The sequence below is a fragment of the Aethalodelphis obliquidens genome, unplaced genomic scaffold (assembly GCF_003676395.1).
Source record: "Aethalodelphis obliquidens isolate GAN/ISIS:26980383/991018 unplaced genomic scaffold, ASM367639v1 scaffold22, whole genome shotgun sequence".
Taxonomy (NCBI): domain Eukaryota; kingdom Metazoa; phylum Chordata; class Mammalia; order Artiodactyla; family Delphinidae; genus Aethalodelphis; species Aethalodelphis obliquidens.
The window spans coordinates 10,422,871-10,445,052 of NW_020837966.1; the positions used below are offsets into that span (position 1 = coordinate 10,422,871).

Genomic DNA, 22,182 nt, shown 5'->3' on the forward strand with positions numbered 1-22,182 from the left:
CCATTGTTGTCTCTGTCGTGAAGAGTAGAGCAACTCTTTTGAATTAAGACCATGTTCCATATGGAGCCAAGTTGTTCCATTCTTGGCTGCCTTCTTCATGCAGATTACTCAGCTACTCTGCTACTCTGTGTCTCAGCTTTCATCTGTAAAATGGAAATGATAACAATACCTACTATATGGAGTCATTATAGAGATTAAATGACGGAATGTGTGTAGAATGCTTAGACTAGTGCCTGGCACCACAGGAAGTGTTCAAGAGATACCACAAACAAGGCCTGACCCATCACGTCTCAAATGTATGACAAAACTCAGGTCCATTACCTTAGGTGTGACGTTACAGTCCGTAATGTTTACCCTGGAGTTTATTATTATTCATATAATGGACTCTGGTTTTGTTTAATTGCCATTCTGTATCCATCCTATCAAATATTGTGCACATCAGCCTTTTAACGGTTCATAATTATATTACTTTTGATATTCTCTCATTGCCCCCTTCAGCCATGATGGTCCCCTCCCCACATCTTATGGACCAGAGCTCTTGCTACACACAAACGGCATGAGTAGATTTCAACTTTTCTTTGATTCAAACTGACAGATTAAAAACTAATTATCCTCTGTAATATTTTTACAATAAAAACTAAGTTGAAATGATTTATATACACTTCCAGCCAACACATTTGCAATTCAAGGTTAAAACTGGTCTTGAAACAGCACCAGTTAAAATGCAATTACAGCTCCCCAAGCAGGGATAAAAGAAAGAAATGTTTTACATATTCACTTCAAAAGTTAAAAAGCCAATTAAATATTATAGAAATAAAAACTTTCATTAATTTTCACTAAATGATAAAGACTTCATTAGTTATATTAAGGTAAAGATAAATCCAAGTGTGTTTATTACCTGCACCTGGAAAAGAATAAGATGAAGAAACGTGCTGGTTTGGGGAGGTGGATTCCATTTTCTCCTCGCACCTGCCATCTTGTTCATGGTTCCCAGTTCTTCCTGTGTTGGGCCACAGGCTGTTTCTTTCCAGAGTGTGGAAAAATGCAAACAAGTTTATATCGCCAGTAGTGAAATGGCAGTAGTGGGTGTCCTGCATGCTAGGGACTTTGGAGGTCAGCTAAGAGGAATTGTTTTGGGACTTCTATCATCAGATTCAGTTCTTCTGCTACCGTGTTGCTCTCTCAGTGAATAATGCTCAGGGCCTGTTATGCATGTGGCGTGAAGTGACTGAAAGCATGCAAAACAGAGTCACACGGACCCAGGCTTCTAATCCTCACTTTACCTCTCAGTTCCTGTGTGATCTTGGGCAAGTGACGTAATGTCCCTCAGCCCAAGTTCCTTGTCCGTCGATAAGAATAAGAATAATACCACCAGCGTTACCGGATTTCTATGAGGATTAAGTAAGAGAAAGCATATAACGTTCTTGGCACCTTGCCTCGTGCATAATCAATGCTCAGTAAATATTAGTTGGTAGTGTTAGTGCTATAATAATATTAACAATGTTACTTTAATGTTATTATTTTGAGCTGAGAACACGTTAGAAACCAAAACAATGTTTATGAAGTGCTTGTACCTGGCCCATAATGGGTTTGATAAATAGACACTGGAAGGTGCAATATGCCTTATACAGATACATAGACACATTATACATGTATACTGTACATTGTGAATATGCATATATATTATAAAGAAGAAAAGGAAGGCGAAGCCGCAGAGCTTCTTATAGTTGTAAGCTTAGCACGCATAGTTACCACATTCCTCATAAGATAATAACAATAACGACGGTAATGAAGGTAATACTTATTGGGCACCTTTGGTGCATCAGGAATTATTCCAAACACTTGATCTGTAGTAGCTCAGTCAATAGTAGTAACCAGGGCTTCCCTGGTGGCGCAGTGGTTGAGAGTCCGCCTGCCGATGCAGGGGACACGGGTTCGTGCCCCGGTCCGGGAAGATCCCACATGCCGCGGAGCGGCTGGGCCCGTGAGCCATGGCCGCTGAGCCTGCGCGTCCGGGGCCTGTGCTCTGCAACGGGAGAGGCCACAACAGTGAGAGACCTGCATACCGCAAAAAAAAAAAAAAAATAGTAGTAACCAAAACCACGTGAGGTGGGTAATGATGTTAGCTCCATTATACATGTAAGAAAACCACAGAAACAGTAAATACTTTGAGGTCACACATTTAGCAAGTAGAGTTTAAAAACAGCGTTTGTAACCCAGGTAGTGAGTGGAAGTGTTTTGTATTTGGAGAGTAAGGCACAGGCCAGAACATTAGGATTCCACGGTAAGAATGGGAGGCTGTTGAAAGGTATTAAACAGAGGTGTGTGCTGTGATCTCATGTACGTTTTTGAAGGTTCACTGTGTGGATATTAACTAGATCTGGAAGAGTCAAAGAGATGACACACCAAAAGTGTGACCCCATCAGAGGCCAGAGAGACACAGCTTTGAAGTTTGTTCTATGACTCCAGCGTCACACGGGGCTGCCACGTGGCACTGCTGTCAGAGGCACCTTCCTATTGTCATCTGCTCTGTAAATGGCATCCCACGGAATCCAGCCAAGTGGAGGTCTGCGTGGTGGCCAGGTTCACCTTGGGCGAGTTTGGGTCTCGAGGCAAGGGTAAGGACCAAGGGACAACCTCTGGCCCAGATGATTGCTGATCACCTGCCAAAGTGAAAAGTATATAGGCTCCCCTTGCCAATCCGGGGATCATGGAAGTTTCCACTCAGTGGCCAAGCATGCCAGTTACCAACAGGAGAGGCCACTGGCAATTTTCATTCAATTCAGAGGAATGACGGAGTTTTAGTAAATGCTGCCGACCTACCAAAGGACGTTTGATGAGTCTACTAAGCTTGTCCTCCTTTTTCCTCTTTTATGAGACTGTCAACGGAAGCTATGATCCAGGGGACAGTGTAATATCACCCAGGTCATCAGTTCACTCTCAGAACCATCACATACTTCCTTTGAAATCTTCGGGCAAGTTGAGTTAATGACAAGGATGTGAATGAGCTTTTCAGCCATAGCGTGTCATTAAGCTGTAAGAGCAATTTAAGCGAAAGCATTTTTGTGTTAAATTCAGAACCTACCTCTTTTTACATTTATATGACTAATTCTTTCCTGAGGATCAGAAATAAACTTTTTAGGAGAACTAAATGCTAGCTGTGAAAGAAGCAAGTATTTGAGAGAATAAACAAACCTTCGAGTCACATTGCTGAGGGTCTCCCAGGCCATCCTTTCCTGGCATCTCAGAGATGAAAGTATTTCAGGACAGATGGCTAGTCTCTTCCAGAAAATTTCTGGTCTTAACTTGCTATGTGTGGCAGCCCAGTCCATTTTTCTAAAAAAATCACCCTGAAAGTTAAGGAATTCCTCCCTCTATTCAACTCATGTCTCTAAGGCTTTCATTTTAACCAGTTTCCTCTTATTTGGCCTTCTCTGGACACGGAGAAGAGCTGGTCAGCATCTTTCACATACATGGGCCTTTAATCAAATTACTCCTTACTCGCCTTTTCTTCACACTAATAAACAATTCCACTTCCTTTAACCTTTCCACACAGGATTTACCCTCCATCCCTTTAATCATTTTGGTTGGTCTTTCCCTAGACTGTCTCCAGAGGGTCTTTGTTAATCCCTTTCATGTAATTTTCAGAAGTTCTTTTCTCTGAGGAAGTATTGAAATCTTCTCTCATTTTTGGAGGCATTCAGTTCTGATTTTGGTAGTCCTATCCAGTGAGTACACCTTGCTAGGTTGAGTTGATTTTTCCTTTCAGCACCTCCAGTTATTTTCATCTGAGTGGGTCACCTTTGGACAGAGTAAACAGCCCAGTTTTCTTAGTTTTTCTGCTTTTATTGCCTTTCTCCCTTCATTATAAATAAACAGGGAACATCAGAAGGAAGAATGGGAAGAAAGGCAAATTCTAAATAGCAACGATGTGAGTTGTTAGAAGAGAAGTTACATGAATTGTAGAAAATTAGAATAATAGGGAAATAACGGGCTACTTTTGCTTTCAGGCTGGTTGAGAGACCACCCTGCTCCTATTACCTTGATGGAAAAGCAGAAAAGGCTTCATGGTGTATTATCACTTTCCTTGTGCAGGAGAATTGGAGGGGAGGTGGAATGATAAGTGCATTCATATACTTAAGTGATTTTTCTTGGCTATGTAAATTCATTGCCTTCTCATGCAAAGAGAGGGCGTGTCAGACTGGAAGCTGGTCATTCCCTGTGTCATTCTCTGAGGCTGTTGGAGAAACACAGGGGTTAGTTCCAGGCTTCAAGAACTCCAGGTCTTAATTCTCTTGTTATCTTATCCGTTGACGTTAGCCACCTCCTGATCCCAGAAGTTTAGGGCAGCCACTCCACGCCTGCTTGGGAAGTGTTTTTCTAACACCATCCCACCTTGTAATTCTCTCCTGCAGAAAGCCTTCTGATTTGGCATTCAAGGAGCCAGATGGGCCAGAAAAAGTTCAGTTTCTCTCTCCTTTATTTCATTTTCTTCCCCCAGCTCAAGGAGTTGGTATTTTTGGTGGCTGGGCATTTTACGTTACACTCCATTTCTTTGGTGACAAGAATAACTTTGTGATCCATTGAGAACAAATCGCTGTCACTCGGCCCCTGCTCTCTTCCTCTTTTATAATAGAATGACCCTTCCCCCCCCAACCCCCGAGTAAGCAAAATGTTGAAGGCTGCAAAGAATCCTTTTTGATAATAAAAATATGATCCTGGAGTGCTGATTTTTTTTTTTTCTTTGCTTTTCCATAAAAGTTTGGACAGTAGTCTTATGGGAAATGTTTCCTGATAATAACAATGATGATAGCAGCTAATCTTTACTAAGGGCTTACTGGCTGCCACATAGATTTTATCTTTTCAACAACCTTAAGATAGGCAGTACTAGTATTGTATCTGTTTTACAGATGAGGAAACTTGAGTTACAGAAAGCTTGAATACTTTGGCTCTAATGACCCATCTGGTAAATGTTGAACTTGGGCAGTTTAACCTGCACACCATGGGTTTGGCAACTTTGTGACAGCAACTGCTGAACTGGATCCCTAGTGTGTAGGAAGATGCTTAGTAAGAATTAAATCGCAAATGTTTACTGAGTTCTTACGCTTTAGGAACCGTTTTAAACACTGTACATGGATGGTCTCATTTAATGCTGACCCAAACCCTATCGGGTCGATGCTGCTGTAATTCTCACCGTTTTATTGAGGAAGAATTGAGGCTCAGAGAAGTTAAGCAACTTTCTCAGCGTCACAGAGTGCTTGAGCCATGGAGTCAGAATTCCCACGCGAGAAGTCTGGCTCTAGAAGCTGCCAGTTTCACTATAACTCTATGCTGCTTCCTGTAATACTGAAGATCTTGCTGGGGGGTGGGGGGGCAGTGAGGCTGCTGCAGAAAGACTGGGCCTCTTGTCTGAGACACAAACTGCGAAAGTTCTATATACCCTCAAGTGAAGTGTTTTCCTGGTTAGCTGGCAGGACAGAAACCGCAGCCAGATAGGCCCATTGGCAGTGATTCCAGCAGGAAGCCTGTGTCCTGCTGGGTTTGTCCCACGCGGCTTTGTCGGGCACTTCCTGCCATCTTGTGTTCTTGTCACCCCTATTGGCTTTGGACCCCATAGCTTTCTAACCGATGTTCTTTTTTCTCCTTTTCTCTGGTTCTCTGTTCAGCTCGAGGCTTTTTATTCCATCTTCACCACGGAGCAGCAAGACCACGTCAAGTCAGTGGAGTATCTGAGAAATAACTTTCGGCCACAGCAGGGCCTGAACGACAGGGTGGTGTCCAAGTCTGCCGTCCGTGATGCCTGGAACCACGACATGACAGACTTCTTAGAAAACCCACTGGGGACAGAAGCCTCTAAAGGTACCTTTGGATTAAGTGCCCTTGCCCAGAGGAAGATTCCTGATCATAAGTTACTTTAAATGAAAAGGTGTTCAGAACCGGCCAAGAATTGGAACATGCCGTTAAAAGCACGTTTCTGTGCTCAAAGTGACTTGTCTGGATGATAAGTAGAAGCATTTGTGGGAATAACTTCAGTTAGATACTTTCAGAATCGCCCTTTTGACTAGTAACACATTATTCCTTCTCTCTGTAATTTAACTTTGTAGCATCAACCCCAACTAGTTGATGTCTTAAAGCTTTCTGGTGTCTCACTTTTTAACTGTTTCCCTGTCGTGATCAGGTGTTTGTCTCTGAGCTCAAACATCAGGACCTCAGACTTGCTCCCAACACCCCAATCTGCAGCTTTCTTACTAACTTCCATACCAGCCAAGAAGTCTCCCTCCAGCTCTCCACCCCCACCAGACATCACATGGCCTCTTTTTTTTTTTTTTTTTTAGTTTATTTTATTTTTGGCTGCATTGGGTCTTTGTTGCTGTGGCGAGCGGGGGCTACTCTTCGTTGCAGCACGCAGGCTTCTCATTGCGGTGGCTTCTCTTGTTGTGGCTCCCAGGCTTCGGTAGTTGTGGCACGTGGGCTCAGTAGTTGTGGCTCACAGGCTCTAGGTGCACGGGCTTCAGTAGTTGTGGCGCACGGGCTTAGTTGCTCCGCGGCATGTGGGATCTTCCCAGACCAGGGATCGAATCCGTGTCCCCCGCATTGGCAGGCGGATTCTTAACCACTGTGCCACCAGGGAAGTCCCAGATGAGGAATTTATATCACGAGTGAGTATAATATCTGGTAGCTCAGAATTGCTGACGTTACGACAATTACAAAGTTCTTTCCTAATAAGTGGACTGAACATATGATACATCAGTTGTACAGAGAGGATGCATAGCCCTTCTTACCTAAGGAAGTTGGAGAGGATACTGGTTTTCATTGCATTAAGTTGTCAGAGTGGCCAGGATCTTCCACTGAATGGGCTTTCTCTGAATTTGAGCAGAGCCATGGACCCATCCTTAGATAGAGAGAATTGGTTCTTCATTTTACAAGGTTACAATGATCATGGTGTGTCCATTGCTGACTCTTAAGATGGGTGGATACTAAAATGTTCTGTGATCTTTCTAGACACAGAGAGAGATGTAGATGCACTCCTCTTTCTTTTTTAAACCTACTATTGGAGTGTCACATACAGAAAAGTGCACACGTAATATGCACGCAACTTGATTAATTTTCACAAACTGAATATACTTGAGTAACAAACACCCAGATCAAGAAACTGATATCACTTGCTTCCCAGAAGCACTTCCTTTCCTTCACTCCTAGACACTATCCTTTCCCAGGGGTAACTGTGACCGTGAATTAGCCTTGCCTCCTGGTCAATTTCATATAAATGGAATCAGTCTGTAAGTCCTCTTCTGTGTCTCGCTTCTTTTGCTTTACACGGGCTTGGAGAGTTATCTGTGGTATTACACGCAGCTGTAGTTTGTTCCTTCTTACGGTTGAATTTCATTGTATGCCAGCACCTGAATTTATTTATCCATTTCAATATACATGAATATATGGATTATTTTCATGTTTTGGTAATCATGAAAGTTCTTGCACATGGCTCTTAATGAGTATGTGGACAGATCTCTGTTGGGTATGCACCCAGCAGCAAAATGACTACAGCCTAGAGGACACACATATTTTCAGATCTGGTTAGATACTGCTGAACAGTTTCCCAACATGACTATATGGACCGCTCTACACTTCTGCCAGCACTGTAAGATCGTTTTCTATTTTTTTAACATTTTTTAAAGGCCTCATTTACATACCATAAAGTTCAGTTGTTGTGAATGTACAATTGAATAATTTTCAATAAATTTATAGTCGTACAGCCATCACCACATCCACTTTTAGAACACTTTCATCATCCCAGTAAGTTCCTTCACGCCCACCTGCAATCAGTTCTTTCTCCTAACCTCAGTTCCAGGCCACCTCTGATTTGCTCTTGTCTTCCACTTGACAGAGGATTTTAAGATTTATACATGCTGTAGCATGGATCAGTAGCTCGTTTCTTTTTATTGCTAAATAGTATCCCTATTTGTTTTTTTCCATAACAGCTTTATTGAGATTTAATTCACATACCATAAAGTCCATTCTTTTAGAGTGTCCGCTTCAGTGGTTTTTTATATTCACAAAAGTGTGTACTCATCACTACTACCCACTTCAGAACATTTTTGTCACCCCCCCAAAAGAAATTCCAGACTCATTAGCAGTCACTCCTCTTTCTCCTGTCGCTCCTTCTTTCCCAGCTCTAGGCAACCACTAACGTACTTTCTGTCTCTACGGATTTGCCTGTTGCGGAGATTTCATATAAATGGAATTGTACAATATATGGCTTTTTGTCTCTGGCTTCTTTCCTTTAGCATCATCTTCTCAAGGTTCATCCACATTTAAGCATGTATCGAATTCCATGCCATTTTATGGCCAAATAAGATATCATTGTATGGATAGACCGCATTTTGTTTATCCGTTTATCAATTGATAGATTCCAGTTTCTGGCTCTTACGAATATTGCTGCTATGAACGTTCGTGTTCACATTTTTGTGTGGACATGTGTTTTCATTTCTCGTGAATATAAACCCAGGAGTAGAATTGCTGAGTCATAGGGCAACTCTTTGTTTACATTTTTTAAGAACTGCCAGACTTTTCCCAAAGCAGCTGTACCAGTGTACGTTCCCATCGGCATCATCAGAGGGTTCTGATTTCTCCATATCCTCGCCGACACTTGTTACACATCTTTTTTATTTTAGCCATCCTACTAGGTACGAAATAGTATCTCTTTGTAGTTTTGATGTGCACTTCCCTAATGACTAATGATGTCCCTATTTGTTTTTAAATGATGTTCGTATTTGTTTTAAATTTCGTAAAACCATGGTCCATGTGACCAAATGCTCCTCCTTGTATTCCCCAAGAAAACTCAGGTCATTCCATGGCACCAAAGGCTGAAAGCCAGCCACAGATGCTGGCAGTCATCAGGCAGCCCGGTGTGCTTAGATGATTGACCTTCGAGATCTGAGTAGAAAAGAGCCAGTATAAAAGAAGAGTCCCTTTGTCTTCTCCAGGCATATGCAAAAAAGGTATTAGAAAAGGAAGGGTGGTATTCTGTAATCTTCAGGTGATTCCAAAAGAACAAACCCTGTCTGATTGGCATGCTCTAGCTGATCATTATTGGAAGCTTTTGGTGCCTGAGAGAGCCACGATGTTGAGCATAGAGCTGTGCATTTATTGGGCTATTGTCACAGAAGAAAGAAGAATTAATTAATTACGTAGGGCAGGCATCAGTAAGCTTTTCTGGCTAAGGACCAGGTATTGGGTCATGTGATCTCTTGTTGCAACTACTCAGCTCTGCCACTGTAGCGTGAAGGCAGCCGTAGACAATATATAAATAAGTAGGTATAGAAAATGTCTTCTAATAAAACTTTATTTGTAAAAATAGGTGGCAGTCCAGATTTAGCCTGGGGACCATAGTGTACTGACCCCTGCTCTAGGGAATGGCTCAAATTAAGGTGGTGGAACCCCATCTGAGGCTTGTTTGAAGGTATTTTCACAGCGGCCGTGACTGTGGAAGTGTCCATCGGTCGGTTCTGCTTTTCCATGACACTACAAGATCCTAGGACCAATTAGAGGTTTATTAACTTGGTAACCATTCACTGACCAATCCACCTTAAGACCACTTCATCTTCCACTCCAGAAGTATAAGTGGAGCCTCTGTAGACTGAGCCCCACTTCCGTTGTTCCCTGGCTGTGATCACTGACTAGTGTTCATTGAGCAGCACAGCAGGGGATGCTTGAGTTGATGTGCCCCCACCCTGCCCTTCTGTCAGGATGATCAGACATACTAGAATAGAGAAAACAGAATCAAGCCATTCAGTTCCAAGCATGAGATGCATCGCCACGTACGACACCAAAAGAAAGGGGGAAAAGTCACCTTAACATTGTATTGTTGCCGAAGAAAGATCTATAATGGATGTCATCCGTAAAAAAATATAAAGCTTCAGTTTCCAGTAAATGGAAACAATATTTAGGCTTGGTAGATTGTTCGACATCCAATTCACCACTCTGCCCTTTGTTGGTAAATAACTTAGACAGACTTTGGGATTTAATGCGCTGTCATTTTAGTTATTCTGCAACACATCCCGGGCACATGGAAGAGCATTTCGGTGATTAAGTGCTGAATACTGTCTATTGTGAAGACTTTTGGAACAGTGAACAGAGAAAAATAACTTCCCTTCCAACAACATGAAACATATGGTTTATTAATTTAACGAAACCTGTTCAAACCACAGTGGAATCAAAACCACTTGATCTGATAATTTGATTTGATGGCTTAATTAAAGTGACACTGTATAATGTAATAAAAGCAAAGGAAATCAAGAGGACAGTGGGTGGCCTTTGTCCTCTCCAGTCCCCTAAGCCAACGCTGTGGTTTTTGAGAATGGTTTTTGTTTTTGCTGATGGACGGATCTCTTTGTTAGCTGCATTTTCAGTGCTAAAGATTGCTTCCTGTCTTGGTTAAAAGCAGTTTTTAAGGGCATGTACCAGTGTGTGAGAACGCCTAAATAACTAGCCTATTTTAAATCGGAACACATCGAGAAAGACCATCACATTTTCCACCCAAATTAGCAAACAAAGAAGTAAATCCACGATTGCTTTTAAAAGGAGTTTGACATTGAAATCATGGTTTTCTGCTATTTTGGGAGAAAATATTAATGTTGTTCTATTTTCAGTTTAATCATGTTCACTCACCACATTAACGAGCTTGAATTACTTTATCTTAATAAAAGAACCTCTGATATGGAACATTTAATTCCTTTATAGGCAGCTGCCCTCCCAGAAACTCTTCCAGAAAGTTAGCTTGGTACTTGTAGTAACTTCCAACACAGAAAAGTGCTAAGGAAATCACATTTTTAATGCAGCCGCCATGGAGTGGTTTTGACCTCCTTCTTTTAAAAATAACTATTACTAGCTATTAATTTTTAACCTTGGGAGTGATTAAGAAAGCAAGCAAAAAGTAGGGCTGTTTTTTTGTAAGACTCTCCAACATCCTGGGTGCTCATGCTTTTAAAGGGCATGCCATGTTCTATCAAACATTTTTACAGGCTCAGATATCCCGTGATGACTAATTTTATGTAAATAGATAGAGAGTTGGTGTAAGTTGCCTTTGATTGGTTGACATAAAGTTGATATTTCATAGACATTTAACATAGCATTAACTACTTTGGGCTCATGTTTTCCAGCCAGTGAGTTTCTTTTCCCATGTCAGGCATCTTCATCTACATTGAAGTGCTTTCTCTAGGAGCTGTGCCTGGTACACCTATGCTTAAAAAGGCTACATAGGGGGGATTCCCTGGTGGCGCAGCGGTTGAGAGTCCGCCTGCCGATGCAGGGGATACGGGTTCGTGCCCCGGTCCGGGAAGATCCCACATGCCGCGGAGCGGCTGGGCTCGTGAGCCATGGCCGCTGAGCCCGCGCGTCCGGAGCCTGTGCTCCGCAACGGGAGAGGCCACAACAGTGAGAGGCCCGTGTACCGCTAAAAAAAAAAAAAAAAAAAAGGCTACATAGGGGTTTTCATGGGCCAGGTGCTATGCTAGCCTTTTCCGTGCATATACGGTTTATTTAATCCTCAGAACAACCTCTGCCAGGATGCACTTTCCATTTGTCAAATATTTGTTGAGCATCTACTATGAACAAGTTTTAGGCACTAGAAATAAAGCTGAACAAGGGAGAGGAGTCTCTTACGGAGCTTAAGTTTTAGGGGGAAGAAAGAAAGAAAGCGGTCAGTGATTAAGCTCTTCAGTGTTGTTCTGCAGATCAAATCAGGTGGTTTGCTAAGAGTGGCAGACATGGTGAGGCCAAGGGGAAGAGAGCTCCCCTGGAGAGGGTGGGCTGGTCTGGGTAAGGAGCCAGCCCTGCAAACTTCTGAGAGGGAAAGGTCCTTTTGCAAAGGCCCTGAGGCATGGGAACCCGCGAGGGTGAAGTCTCAGAAGACTTTTCTTGGTAAGGCGTTAAGACTGTGTTCTTATGACAGTGGCCTTTGGAGGAGTCTAAGCAGGGCTATGGGACCATCTGAACAGGTTTTTAGACCCATCACTCTGACTGTTATGTGAAGAATGTTTGCAGAGGACCTGGGGTGGAATCTGTAAGACCCGCAGGAGGCTGATGGAAATATTCCCGGCAGGATGACAGTGGCTGGATGAGGGTGATCCTGGTGGATGTAGAAGTGATCCGTCGGGGATGGATTTTGTAACAGAGCCTCTGAGATTTACTAACACTTGGGATGGAGGATGGGTGGGGGTGAGCAGAGAGAGAAATGCAGTGTTACTGTTTCTCTTTAACAGATGAGTGGTCTGAGATTCAGAGAGAACAGGTGGTCGGTCATCCAGAGCCTCTCAGCCAGGAAACGGTAGAGCTGAGACGTCAACTGAGATCCTCTTCTGTCCAAACACAGCATTCTTTCTCTTTTCCAAGGGACTGCCAAGCTTCCGTATGAATCCATAAGAGGTGGTCTCTGTTTTAAATGTCATCAGGTGGCTTGAGCGACACAGTTTTATTATTATCTTTCTGTGAATGAAGGCACTGTAAAAGTCCTTGAGGCAATTGGGTGCTCTTCCTAAAGATCAAGTTTATCTTCCTGAAAGGCATCACTGGTCTCTGTCTTTATCTGCTTGGCTTGCTTTGGGCAGGTTATCTTGGGTCCTCGGGGCAGAGGTTACTGAGGTCTTGCTCACAGGGTTAGTCCCTGGGAGGGTCAGTGCACCCACTTAATGTGGATGTTGGGGCCTCCTAGGCTAAAGATATTGTGCATCCTTGAATCAACAGGACCTAACACAGTACCTAAAATATAGTAGGTCTACGGTCATTGTTCATTAAATGAATGAACGGGGAGACAATATAAGGGGCAAGGGGTAAGAATATAGACTTTGGAGTCAAGCAAACCTGGACTCAAATTCCACGCCAGTCATTTACTTCTGCACATCTGTGCTGTAGTTCATATCTAAGCCTCAGTTTCCTTTCTGTAAAATGGAGCTAATAATCACATCCCCTTCCTTGGCTTGTGGCCTTTTAAGTGAGCCAGTATAGAGAACAAATAGTACAGAGCCCGGGACGTGGAAGGTACTCTGCAAATAATCGTACTTCCTTGTCTGTAGGTCAGCACTGGCTTTCAGGACAACCTATTACATGGGACATGATCAGTGGAGAACACATTTCAAAACAAGGGGGCCACATTCTCTTCCTGGTGGAAATGCGAAGCCAGATTGTCTGAAATAGTTAAAACCTTTCCAGTGAATCCCACGGCCCATAGCATGGTCCACAGGTCCCGTCCCCCTCCCCAACCCCGCCTTCGTATCCTGCACCTCAGTCCACCAGCCGCACTGCAGTTCCAGCAGCCTCTTCCCTGGAAGGCCCCAGCCTCACCGCTGTGCGTCATCCGTCCCTTGTCAGCCTTCAAGGCTCAACTCAGTGGTCCTTCCCCATGAAGTTTCCTGGCTGCCTTGGCCCAGACACTGTCGGGGCACCAGTACCTTTCTTTTGTAGCATTCTCAGCGTTGGAATTTTACATTCATTTACGTTTTTTTTTTTCCTAATACCTAACTCTCCCACTACCTTGTAAGCTCATAAAGGGTAAAACTGTTTTTTTTTTTTCTTTTCTTTGTTGGAGAGAGGGTACAATGCTCACTGTTGGCGCCTTAGCAAATATTGGACTGGAGGGAATGATGATGGATGGGTGGGTGGGTGGGTGGATGGATGGATGGTTGGATGGATGGATGGATGAAGCTAACCCACACATGCCAGGTGGCCAGGAGTAAAAAAGATTCTTGCTACAAGAGTTGGCACAGTTGAGGCATTTATGATCTAGCCCAGGCTAGGGGCTCTAACGGGAGGAGCGAAACCAGGCATTTGGAGTAGGATTCCACACCACTCCCAGTACCTGAAATCAGAGAGGCTCCTAGGATTTGGGAAGCCATCTTCCAAATCCATTTGACCATAAGCCACTTGGATGGAAGTGTTGGTATCAAAGCACCATAGAGAGAGGACTTTCCTCTCTGTCCCAAGGAACAGCCAACGTTTCCCAACCACTCCACCACTCCTAAAAGCAGAGAAAGGGAAGCGCTGAAAGAGGCAGGCACTGTTGTCAGGAGGCTCCCAGGCAGAACCACGTTATGGCTTGGGACCCGTTGAGCTGATATTGTTAACAGATGCCAGGGCCCGCCTATTGTTTTCACACTTTATAAATATCACCTAATTACTTAATTCTCTGTCTCCAGGCAGGTAGGCAGAGTTTGATCTTCAGGGCCGACTTAGGCACCCTCCTATGGCTTCAGCTTTGCTCTGCTCTCCAGGAAAATCTTCCCTGACACGGGGTTTGTTTGTGTGAGCACCGTGGTGCTTATGAACTGCAATCTGGAGATTACTAAAGGCCACCAGCATCCCTCCTCCCAGAGGGACACACTTCCCCTTTCTGTCGCCAGTGAATGTTCACGGCCCGTGGAGCAGGAAGCTCCGAGATGCTTGCCTGCATCTCCCTGTCCTCAGGGTCATACGAATCACGGTGGCTGGGAGGCAGACAATTTATCTTCTCCATTCTTCCCACCGATTCTTCTGTAAACCAACACAGGCTGGTCGAGGTAGTTTTTCTTCAGGTTCAAGGAACATGGGCCGAACCCTTGGCTTTCTTGGGTGCAAGCAATGTTGTGACCTCCCCAGTCCTTGAGACCGTGTGTAAAGGCACAGAGGGGGAGACCATGATGAGGCCTCTGGGGTCATCTTTATCTCTTCTAAGCACAGCCGGGGGTCATCACAGTTGCTCGCTTCTCTCCTGGGCCCGCTCTGGACTGGTTTTGTGATTCCAAAGCACTGGCTTGGACCGAAATGAGTGTCTGAGCTGTCCCATGTCACATCTGTGCCTGTGTAGACAAGGTGCCGTCTGTACATCTGACACTAGGGGCTAACAGGTATCATCTATCAAGTGCACAGAGCCCCCTGGTTTCAATGCAAAGGCTTCCGGGAAGAGAGGAGGCTTCTCCATGAGGAGTGCACTGAGCATCTCAAACTGTTGGTCTTCACCAGCCAGCTAGAAGCCCAGTTCCTCAGAGCATAAGGATCCGTATGCCTGGGGTGGCCAGGAGGCCAGGGTGGCTCCGTCCCTCCCAAGTGCTGCACAGGTGATTTCCCACTGAGGCCCACTAGGGGCGCTGCTTATTCGCAGGCTGGTCTCTCCAATTTAAGTGGCAGGCGCCCTGATCTCTTGGGTCCTCTTGACCAAGCCTCGGAGGCGCTGCTTGAGGCCAGTCCCCAGGTGTGGAAGATCCTGGAACCATGCCAGAGAGGGCCATCCTTACCAAATGACCCAGGTGCCACATCTAGGGGTTGAAACAACGTTGGCATTTAAACAATGGAGCTCATCCAATGGCCTCCCTGAACCAGAACAAGTATGAGAGGCAGGTGCCAAGGAAGAATCAGAAATTCAAAGCTAGCAAGGTGAATGTCGGGAGACATTAAAAGGAGAACGCTCCTTTTAAATATAGTGGGTCCCTAAGTGATACCTAATTCTAAGAGAGAAATTATTTTAAGGACCAAATTGAAACAAAGGAGGCGGGCATCTTGACCTATTGAGCCACAGTCATCTAGAATCAAGAATTTAAATAAAAGCCTGGCTAAACCCATCAGTGTGGGTCACTAGTTGATCTCTTTTTTTTTTAACATTTAATCACTTTTTTTTATATACAGCAGGTTCTTATCAGTCATCAATTTTATACACATTAGTGTATACATGTCAACCCCAATCGCCCAATTCATCCCACCCCCCACTGCCACCTTCCCCCCTTGGTGTCCATAACTTTGTCCTCTACATCTGTGTCTCAGTTTCTGCCCTGAAAACTGGTTCATCTGTACCATTTTTCTAGGTTCCACATATATGCATTAATATACAATATTTGTTTTTCCCTTTCTTACTTACTTCACTCTGTATGACAGTCTCTAGATCCATCCACGTCTCAACAAATGACCTAATTTCCTTCCTTTTATGGCTGAGTAATATTCCATTTTATATATGTACCACATCTTCTTCATCCATTCGTCTGTCGATGGGCATCTAGGTTGCTTCCATGACCTGGCTACTGTAAATAGTGGTGCAGTGAACATTGGGGTGCATGTGTCTTTTTGAATTATGGTTTTCTCTGGGTATAGCCCAGTAGTGGGATTGCTGGATCATATGGTAATTCTATTTTTAGTTTTTTAAGGAACCTCCATACTGTTCTCCGTAGTAGCTGTATCAATTTACATTCCCACCAACAGTACAAGAGGGTTCCCTTTTCTCCACACCCTGTCCAGCATTTACTGTTTGTAGATATTCTGATGATGCCCATTCTAACTGGTGTGAGGTGATACCTCATTGTAGTTTTGATTTGCACTTCTCTAATAATTAGTGATCTTGAGCAGCTTTTCATGTGCTTCTTGGCCATCTGTATGTCTTCTTTGGACAAATGTCTATTTAGGTTTTCTGCCCATTTTTGGTTTGGGTTGTATGACCTGTTTATATGTTTTGGAGATTAATCCTTTGTCCGTTGATTCGTTTACAAATATTTTCTTCCATTCTGAGGGTTGTCTTTTCGTCTTGTTTATGGTTTCCTTTGCTGTGCAAAAGCTTTTAAGTTTCATTAGGTCCCATGTGTTTATTTTTGGTTTTATTTCCATTACTTTAGGAGGTGGATCAAAAAAGATCTTGCTGTGATTTGTGTCAAAGAGTGTTCTTGCTATGTTTTCCTCTGAGAGTTTTATAGTGTCCAGTCCTACATTTAGGTCTTTAATCCATTTTGAGTTTATTTTTGTGGATGGTGTTAGGGAGTGTTCTAATTTCATTCTTTTACATGGAGCTGTCCAGTTTTCCCAGCACCACTTATTGAAGAGACTGTCTTTTCTCCATGGTACATCCTTGCCTCCATTGTCATAGATTAGTTGACCATAGATGCGTGGGTTTATCTCTGGGCTTTCTATCCTGTTCCATTGATCTATATTTCTTTTTTTGTGCCAGTACCATACTGTCTTGATTACTGTAGCTTTGTAGTGTAGTCTGAAGTCCGGGAACCTGATTCCTCCAGTTCCGTTTTTTCCCTCAAGACTGCTTTGGTTATTTGGGGTCTTTTGTGTCTGCATACAAATTTTAAGATTTTTTTGTTCTAGTTCCGTAAAAAATGCCATTGGTAATTTGATAGGGATTGCATTGAAGCTGTAGATTGCTTTGGGTAGTATAGTCATTTTCACAATGTTGATTCTTCAAATCCAAGAACGTGGTATATCTCTCCATCTGTTGGTATCATCTTTAATTTCTTTCATCAGTGTCTTATAGTTTTCTGCATACAGGTCTTTTGTCTCCCTAGGTAGGTTTATACCTAGGTATTTTATTCTTTTTGTTACAATGGTAAATGGGAGTGTTTCCTTAATTTCTCTTTCAGATTTTTCATCATTAGTGTATCGAAATGCAAGAGATTTCTGTGCATTAATTTTGTATCCTGCAACTTTACCAAATTCATTGATTAGCTCTAGTAGATTTCTGGTGGCATTTTTAGGATTCTCTATGTATAGTATCATGTCATCTGCAAATAGGGACAGTGTTACTTCTTCTTTTCCAGTTTGTATTCATTTTATTTCTTTTTCTTCTCTGATTGCCGTGGCTAGGACTTCCAAAACTATGTTGAATAATAGTGGTGAGAGTGGACATCATTGTCTTGTTCCTGATCTTAGAGGAAATGCTTTCAGTTTTTCACCATTGAGAATGATGTTTGCTGTGGGTTGTCATATATGGCCTTTATTATGTTGAGGTAGGTTACCTCTATGCCCACTCTCTGGAGAGTTTTTATCATAAATGGGTGTTGAATTTTGTTGAAAGCTTTCTCTACATCTATTGAGATGATCATATGGTTTTTCCCCTTCAGTTTGTTAATATGGTGTATCACATTGATTGATTTGCGTATATTGAAGAATACTTGCATCCCTGGGATAAATCCCACTTGATCATGGTGTATGATCCTTTTAATGTGTTGTTGGATTCTGTTTGCTAGTATTTTGTTGAGGATTTTCGCATCTATATTCATGAGTGATATTGGCCTGTAATTTTCTTTTTTTGTAGTATCTTTGTTTGGTTTTGGTATCAGGGTGATGGTGGCCTCATAGAATGAGTGTGGAAGTGTTCCTTCCTCTGCAGTTTTTTGGAAGAGTTTGGGAAGGATGGATGTTAACTTTTCTCTAAATGTTTGATAGAATTCACCTGTGAAGCCATCTGGTCCTGGACTTTTGTTTGTTGGAAGATTTTTAATCCCAGTTTCAATGTCATTACTTGTGATTGGTCTGTTCATATTTTCTATTTCTTCCTGGTTCAGTCTTGGAAGGTTATACCTTTCTAAGAATTTGTCCATTTCTTCCAGGTTGTCCAATTTATATTGCATAGAGTTGCTTGTAGTAGTCTCAGGATGCTTTGTATTTCTGTGGTGTCCATTGTAACTTCTCCTTTTTCATTTCTAATTTTATTGATTTGAGTCCTCTCCCTCTTTTTCTTGATGAGTCTGGTTAATGGCTTATCAATTTTGTTTATCTTTGCAAAGAACCAGCTTTTAGTTTTATTGATCTTTGCTATTGTTTTCTTTGTTTCTATTTCATTTATTTCTGCTCTGATCTTTATGATTTCTTTCCTTCTGCTAACTTTGGGTTTTGTTTGTTCTTCTTTCTCTGGTTCCTTTAATTTTAAGGTTAGATTGTTTATTTGAGATTTTTCTTGTTTCTTGATGTAGGCTTGTATAGCTAAAAACTTCCCTCTTAGAACTGCTTTTGCTGCATCCCATAGGTTTTGGATCATCGTGTTTTCATTGTCATTTGTCTCTAGGTATTTTTTGATTTCCTCTTTGATTTCTTCAGGGATCTCTTGGTTATTGAGTAACGTATTGTTTAGCCTCCATGTGTTTGTGTTTTTAACGGTTTTTTTCCCTGTAATTCATTTCTAATCTCATAGCGTTGTGGTCAGAAAAGATGCTTGATATGATTTCAGTTTTCTTAAGTTTACTGAGGCTTGATTTGTGACCCAAGATGTGATCTATCCTGGAGAATGTTCTGTGCACACTTGAGAAGTGTAATCTGCTGTTTTGGGATGGAATGTCCTATAAATATCAATTAAATCTATCTGGTCTATTGTGTCATTTAAAGCTTCTGTTTCCTTATTTATTTTCATTTTGGATGATCTGTCCATTGGTGTAAGTGAGGTGTTAAAGTCCCCCTCTATTATTGTGTTACTGTCAATTTCCTCTTTTATAGCTGTTAGCCGTTGTCTTATGTATTGAGGTGCTCCTGTGTTGGGTGCATATATATTTATAATTGTTATATCTTCTTCTTGGATTGATCATTATGTAGTGTCCTTCCTTGTCTCTTGTAACATTCTTTATTTTAAAGTCTATTTTATCTGATATGAGTATTGCTATTCCAGCTTTCTTTTGATTTCCATTTGCATGGAATATCTTTTTCCATCCCCTCACTTTCCGTCTGTATGTGTCCCTAGGTCTGAAGTGTGTCTCTTGTAGACAGCATATATGTGGGTCTTGTTTTTGTATCCATTCAGCAAGCCTGTGTCTTTTGGTTGGAGCATTTAATCCATTCACGTTTAAGGTGATTATCGATATGTATGTTCCTATGACCATTTTATTAATTGTTTTGGGTTTGTTTTTGTAGGTCCTTTTCTTCTCTTGTGTTTCCCACTTAGAGAAGTTCCTTTAGCATTTGTTGTAGAGCTGGTTTGGTGGTGTTGAATTCTCTTAGCTTTTGCTTGTCTGTAAAGCTTTTGATTTCTGCATGGATGCTGAATGAGATCCTCGCTGGATAGAGTAATCTTGGTTGTAGGTTTTTCCCTTTCATCACTTTAAGTATACCATGCCACTCCCTTCTGGCTTGTAGAGTATCTGCTGAGAAATCAGCTGTTAACCTTATGGAAGTTCCCTTGTATGTTATTTGTCGGTTTTCCCTTGCTGCTTTTAATAATTTTTCTTTGTCTTTAATTTTTGCCAATTTGATTACTATGCATCTCAGCATGTTTCTCCTTGGGTTTATCCTGTATGGGACTCACTGCGCTTCCTGGACTTGGGTGGCTATTTCCTTTCCCATGTTAGGGAAGTTTTCAACTACAGTCTCTTCAAATATTTTCTGGGGTCCTTTCTCTCTCTCTTCTCCTTCTGAGACCCCTATAATGCGAATGTTGTTGCGTTTAATGTTGTCCCAGAGGTCTCTTAGACCGTCTTCATTTCTTTTCATTCTTTTTTCTTTATTCTGTTCTGCAGCACTGAATTCCACCATTCTGTCTTCCAGGTCACTTATCCGTTCTTCTGCCTCAGTTATTCAGCTGTTGATTCCTTCTAGTGTAGTTTTCATTTCAGTTATTGTATTGTTCATCTCTGTTTGTTTTTTAATTCTAGTTGATCTCTTGATATGGCCATTGGGATCACTTAAAAAGATAGCTCACGGGATCTTAGATCTTGGATGGTGTTTAGAAAAGTCTCTCAGTGCTGAGGACAGCTATAGGACTCTACATGACCCAGGTGTTTCTTCATGATAAACGAGGCCATAACATCATCTCAGCCATGGGAAGTAGGAGACTTGTCCAGCTTCAGTATAAGTGCACTGGGCATTTGCACACCTGCACCCTTGTTTCTGGTATAGACCCTTGGTCGGAGCCTGTGACTAGAGCAAGGCTGCAGGAGAAGTTCAGAGGTACCATGTAGAAAGGATGCTGTGCTCAGTTAAAGGGGGATAGGTCCACTGTGCCCTTTTGGCAGGAGATCACAGCATGTTAAATCTGGAAAGGAGGGAAAGGCTTTGGGGCACATGGAATCCCGCCTTCCACCCGGTGTCTGAGAAGCAGCTGTTCTCAAGTAGGGCTTGGATGATGTACGCTCTGGACCTCGCCACCTCCCTGAGTGCCAGGCTGAACAGTGCTTTCCCCTGCACAGGACAGAGGCACTGCCCCTGGCCTTTAGCTCTCAGCGGCAGAGGGATATCGCATAGAAGATGGACTCCAGGGAAGTAGGTCAGGAATAACATAATGGGGAAGGTCAAACCTGCGTGCTTGGGGGACTCTGGCTGCTGCTGTTTTATTTGGAGCACGTGGCTCCATCATATGCACAGTGTAAGGAAGTTTTCCAGTTTGCTGCCTTCCAGGGTAGTTGCCACAGAGCTTCTAACGCTCAGTTGTTGGCTGAGAAACGGAATTGCACACCAAGGCTTGTTCGTGGGAGCGGAGGGAATACTGTGGGGTGGTGTCGAAAAGAACTCCACAGGTGTATTAGGGAAACTTAGTTCTCCCTCCTGAGTAGGTTCTCCACCTCTTGTGTGTTTCTCCTTTACTTTTACACAGAATCCTTCACTTCTGGTCACCAGATATGGGGGCAGGGGTTTCAGCACAACAAGCAATTCTCTGCAACACCAGCTGGGTGTCCTACAGTGTAACTCCATTCCAACGCTGGCCTCTGTCCCACAAGACTGCTTCCACCCCCACTTCAGATGCCAATCGCAAGTAGGAGATCCCCAAATTACCCGTAACTTCTGTCCGATTTGGTTACAAATTGGAGGTACCCACGATTTCCTCCTCTGGTTTGATTAATTTGCTGGAGTGGCTCACAGAACTCCGGGAAGCACTTACTTACATTTACCAGTTTATTAAAGGATATGACACAGGGTGCAGATGAACAGCTGGATGAAGGGAAACATGGGGCGAGGTCTGAGCGGGTCCTGAGCACAGGAGCTTCTGTTGCCATTGAGTTGGGTGTGTTCACCCTCCCAGTGTACGGATGTGTTTTCTTCTTTGAAGGAAACAAAAACTCTAACTTGAAAAAGATATATCCATCCACATGTTCATTGCATTATTTACAAGTACCCAAGGTAAGGAAACAACCTAAGTGTCCATTGGTAGATGAATGGATAAAGAAAATGTGGTATCTATATAATGGCATAATATTAAGCCATAGAAAAGAATGAAATCTTGCCATTGGCAACAACATGGGTGGACTTTGTGGGCATCATGCTAAGTGAACTAAGTCAGACAGAGAAAGATAAATACCATATGATCTCACTCATATGTGAAAACAAAAACCGAGCTCATAGATACAGGCAACTGACAGGGGTGGGGGTGGGAGAAAGGAGTGAACTGTTTTTTCGATTGTTTTTTAGTTTAAATAAACTGAATGATTGTTTTAAAAGAAATTTTAAAAAAGGATAAGAGATGCTCCT

General features: G+C 42.7%; 1 protein-coding gene across 3 annotated transcripts in view; it reads left to right on the top strand.

The window, feature by feature from the left end:
• The window catches only part of PTPRG (protein tyrosine phosphatase receptor type G), a 739,476-nt gene that overhangs the window by 585,146 nt on the left and 132,148 nt on the right, over window positions 1-22,182 (top strand). For all 3 annotated transcript variants that reach the window (XM_027121285.1, XM_027121284.1, XM_027121286.1), the window contains exon 8: window positions 5,667-5,859. In XM_027121285.1, the coding sequence (XP_026977086.1) occupies window positions 5,667-5,859 (193 nt within the window). The remainder of the gene's footprint in view (window positions 1-5,666; window positions 5,860-22,182) is intronic.